We start from the raw sequence: 4,755 nt of genomic DNA, 5'->3' as shown, positions 1-4,755 counted from the left end.
GAAAGTGAGAAATCTTTTTTATTCCAAACTTTAGTACAAAGACACAAGATTTGCTTAACATATTACAAAGCTACTAAAATGCTTATATTGCTGATGATTCCAACAATTTTGGTGAAGACAATATGAAAGACGACAAACATACATGGAAGCTGAAACTCCTAAAACAGCAAGTTTACTTTATGGCTAGATGTGAAACTCCAATCTCTGGATTCTTGTGTATTGTCCACACAAATTCAGGCATGTCCAATCTTGGTCCTGCGAGTGTCCTGTATATGTATATCCTCTCAACTGGAGAGCTGTCAGGTCTTGTCTCTAGAGGATGTTCATCAATGACTTCAACATTTAGCTTTGGCATTTTTTGACTCAGGAGCTTGCAAGCACCAAAACTAACACAGCAAGATGACATCCAAAGGGACCGCATGGTTTTTAGTTTCGCCGCGTTCTCCAGTAAAGCAGTGTCTCCAAAAGGGCAATCCCTTATCTCAAGCTTGTTTAAACTCTCACAGCCTGACAACAAGTGGTGTAGCATCAAGTCACTGTCCCCAGCAAATGCTATTGATAGCATCCTAAGCTTCTTGCCATGTGTCCCAATGTATTCAAAAGCCTTGTCAGTGAGGAGACCAGAGACAGAGAGCCGTTGAAGATCCTTGCATCTTTCAACTATGGCTTTGAATCCTTCATCAAGTGGCTTCTGTGTTTTGTGATCAGGAGCAAATGGCTCCATTACACACAGGCGGAAGCATTTGAGATTTGGACGGTTTCTTGCTATGGTAACCATAGCTGTATTTGTAAACTGGACACAAAAGTAGAGAACAGACTCAAGATTCGGACACGCTTCAGATACATAGACCAGACCTTGTTCAGTCATAGCTACATTTGTTTCATCGAGACCTGCTCCAGATGGAAACACCCTTAGTTCTCGCAGTTCCTTACAAGACGAGGCAACAACTTCGAGACCTTTGTCCTCTATCAAGTCCATTACCTGTGAGAAAACGTCTCATTTAGTAGTAAGAAACCAACATAGTAAATGGGCCTGAGCGATGAAAAAGAAAAAAAATATATAGGCCTGAGCATATTTCTCCGAAAAATGAAGCTCGATTCGCGTTTGGATCCTATCAATTATCTAACTGGATCCTATATTTCTAGAATAAATATTCAAATTTCAATAATATAGTTTGTATACTTATAAATGTTAACTATATTCAATTTTACTATAATCAAATAATTTTAAAAAATATTTATAAACCAAAATAGCCAAAAAAAAATTACAAATAACAAGAATGCATGATACTCACCCATAGCTTCTGCAAGTTGGAGCATCGAGTAATAAGCTCGACAAGATCAGACATTTGGACAGTAGCATAGCTCAAGTTCAACGAGGTAAGACCAGGACAAACAGAGTAAAGAAGTGGAATATACTCAGGGAGGACATCCCAGAGACCAGATAAGCTCTTAAGCTCCTTCAACTCTGAAAAAGCTTGTGATAACTTTGCAACCGCTTCTTGATCTAGCTTATCTGAGAAAGAACCTGTGCCAAGCTCAACCAGCTGTGGAGCTAGACGAAGCAAGCTCCCCAGAGCGTCTAGACTCACAGCTCGATTCAGCTTGAGAGACTTGAGGTTTGGAGACCTGCTCAAGAGACGCTCCAAGTCTGAAAGTTTAACCTCTGAGTCTAAACAAGAGAAGTCAAGAGAGACAAGAGAAGTCAAAGTTTCAGGGAAATAGCTAAGCCAGTCTCCTCCAATATCCTCAACTATGCACTCTCGCAATTCCAGCTCTCTCAGGTTCCTGTTTTTGAAAAATCAGACAACAAGGAACCAAAGTTGTTACTTGTGATATTTGTAACTAGGCCTGAAAAAACAAACTGGATCCAATAAACCCAACCAGAATCAAACCGAAATCATCAAAATACCTGAATGGTTCCTATATTTCTATATCTAAAATAATGGAACTGAAATGAACCGGAAACCAAATATATATATATATATATATATATATATATATAAATTTTAAAAAATTTCGGGATAAGACGTTTCCAAAATTTACTATCTCAATTCGACCCCATCCGAGCCGAAAATTTGCAAGTTCTTATAGAAATTTGCAAGTTCTTATATGGATCCCCTAACCCCTACCTAACCCCTACCGACTACCAATATCCGAAATACCTGACTACCACCACCGATACCCGAAATACCAAGGCCTAATTGTAACCTTAACATAGAAAGGTTTAGTATTTTGTTCAGAACCGAACCTGCAAGCTACTGCAATGGCTGCAAGACCATCAGTAGAGAAACCTTCACAAGAAGTCAACACAAGAACCTTAAAATCCTTAAACGAAGCAGCAATCTTCTCCAAGCACTCATCAGTCACCACCATTCTCTTCAACCTCAACTCTTCAAGAGACGGGCATTTCGCCGCCATAGCCTCAATCCACGGCCAAACATAACCACCCCAACCGTCAGGAACCAAGTTGTAGTCAGCGAAGTGAGGCTTCCCTTTCAGAGTCAGAGACTTCATCTCCGGGAACCGCCGTGCAACCGCCGCGGGGGTAACCGCGTAACAGTTTCTGACAATGACCCTTTTCCGAGTTCGCCGCTCTGTCTCGAACCATGACTTGCAGACCAGAGAAACAGAGTTTCGATCCTCGTTGGAGTCGACGAAGGAGAGGATATGCTCAAGAACCTTAGATGGTAATCGGAGATCCATCGAGAGGTTTGAGATATGATTCGAAGTGAGTGATCTGAGTCGAAAGGATGGAGGTTTTGGTATAATATATATAAACTGTGGAAGTGAAGTGACAAAGACTAGTGTGACAAGACAGGAGAAACAAAGGAGACAGTGTCCATGTGAGACCTTTAATAAAGTTGCCCATGTGAGGACGCCGGCTATGTCTGTGTAGGTCACTAATTTAGTTTAGTGGTCTTAATCATAATTACACCAACAGTTACACCACCAAACCGATCATAATATTACATGTAGTCTGTGTGCATATGATCTAATCATTTATGGAATTACCCAGATCACACACATGATTTCAAACTTTTTAATTAGTAGTTTACTTATTCTTAGCTGTTAAAGATTCAACATCTGTACAGTGGAGACACCATTTGCTAACGTATACCTATCATCTTTTATTTGACATCTCTTACCATATTATTATTCTTTGGTGCTGAAAAGTCGGATTCCAATATCCACCACTTTGTATTGCTGTCGGGAACCAATAATGTTCATCTTCTTGTCTTATCTACACGTGTCACATTTTAAAGATTTCTAACAAGTGAAAGATGACTAATCTGACCAAACCCACAAAACGTTGTCGTTTAATTAGCAAATATTGCTGATGAAAAGTCTTCACTTGTTCTCTTCCTCAATACTCCACCGATTTGCTTCTCGCAGCATGTTTTGTTTTCAATTAATTAAAGTTATAATTGGTTAAATAGATTGTAGATTCATTAATAACCGGTTCTTAACTCAAGAGCATCAATCTTTTTTCCCTTTTTTCTGGCTTGATTGGTATTAGAATTCGAAATGGGCCAGTGAACTTAAATGAGCCATTGAATTTTAAGAGACCCAGTTAAGTAAGATCCTTGGTAGCTCAATTTCTATCGGTGTATTTGATTATGGCGGCTATAAAAGTGAGACATTTTAGGATGAGTTAAACTTATATCTCTCGACCAAGGAGGAGCCTACTTCAGTACTCAAGGACAAGAGTCATCTGTTATTCCCCGTGTAAAAGAAGATCATGATGGTGCAGGGGCTTCAGGAAGCTCTGTTTCTGCTATCAACCTTGTGAGATTATAGCTTACACAGTCTCCTGCCACTCCTGGTAAACAACAAACAACTAATTCCATTAGCTATTCGTTTTTACGCATTGGTGCTCTTTAACTAAAGACTCTCGTGTCTCTTTGGTGTTGTTTTTTTTTCGCAGGCAGTCTTCGAGTTTTGGCAAAGAGATAGCGGTGCCGTTTGTAACACCCCAAAACCAGCCCAATTAAAAACTTTTAAAGTCTAATGGGTTCTCTACAGCCCAACTAGAAAACCATAGGGTTCTCCCTTTCCCCACATTATAAAAGCAAGCCTCCACTTCTTTTTCTCTCATCAGAAATCTAGAAGCGAAGCCCTGCAGAGAACCCCCGGAGAACAGAAGCCCTAGCCGTCGACTCTCTTTCTCTCTCCCCGCGCCGCCTCTCTCCCCTTTCTCTCACTTCACCGCGTTCCTCCTCTCTCTCTCTCTCTCCGCGCCTCTTTCTTTCTCCTCGCCGCGAGCAGCCACGAGTGGTGGTGGTGGTCGTGTGGCGTCTCGGATCTCAACCCTCACTTCTCTCGCCTCTCATCTCAGATCCAGATCCAGATCTAGGCTAAGGTGAGGTGTTCTACCCAGATCTCCTTCATGCTCTTTTATATTGTTGAATGGGTTGCTAGGATTGATTAGATCATGTTTGTTTGTTGTTAGGATGATAGATCATATTGCATCAGGACTCTCATACTGAATAAGAACTTTACACGAACGGGTTTAATGATGATTGATGATTGACTGATTGTTTGACTGGTTGAAGATCTGTGGTTTGTGATTGAGAGCTAGGATGGTTAGAAAGAAATGAACGTAGGATCATAAGAGAAATGTTAACCGGTCTGATTAGATGAATGATAAGATATCTATGAATGATTGTTAAATGGATTGAGTGTGACACCGAGAACGGGTGGCGTCTAAAAAGGAAAGTAAGAAAGAGTCTAAGGGTTTAAGGAAAAAGGAAA

General features: G+C 40.5%; 1 protein-coding gene across 1 annotated transcript; it reads right to left on the bottom strand.

Annotated features, from left to right (window-relative positions):
• Window positions 1-2,806, bottom strand: LOC106336038 (GRR1-like protein 1). Its single transcript, XM_013774751.1, has 3 exons — window positions 2,252-2,806; window positions 1,296-1,788; window positions 1-982 (listed from the first exon to the last, which is right to left on the bottom strand). The coding sequence occupies exons 1-3, from the start codon at window positions 2,704-2,706 to the stop codon at window positions 173-175; spliced, it is 1,758 nt and encodes a 585-aa protein (XP_013630205.1). The 5' UTR covers window positions 2,707-2,806; the 3' UTR covers window positions 1-172.
• Window positions 2,807-4,755: the final 1,949 nt, after the last annotated feature.

The sequence above is a fragment of the Brassica oleracea genome, chromosome C3 (assembly GCF_000695525.1).
Source record: "Brassica oleracea var. oleracea cultivar TO1000 chromosome C3, BOL, whole genome shotgun sequence".
NCBI classification, from domain to species: Eukaryota; Viridiplantae; Streptophyta; class Magnoliopsida; order Brassicales; family Brassicaceae; genus Brassica; species Brassica oleracea.
The sequence above is the reverse complement of the archived record's forward strand: the minus strand, read 5'-3'. Positions and strand labels throughout refer to the sequence as shown.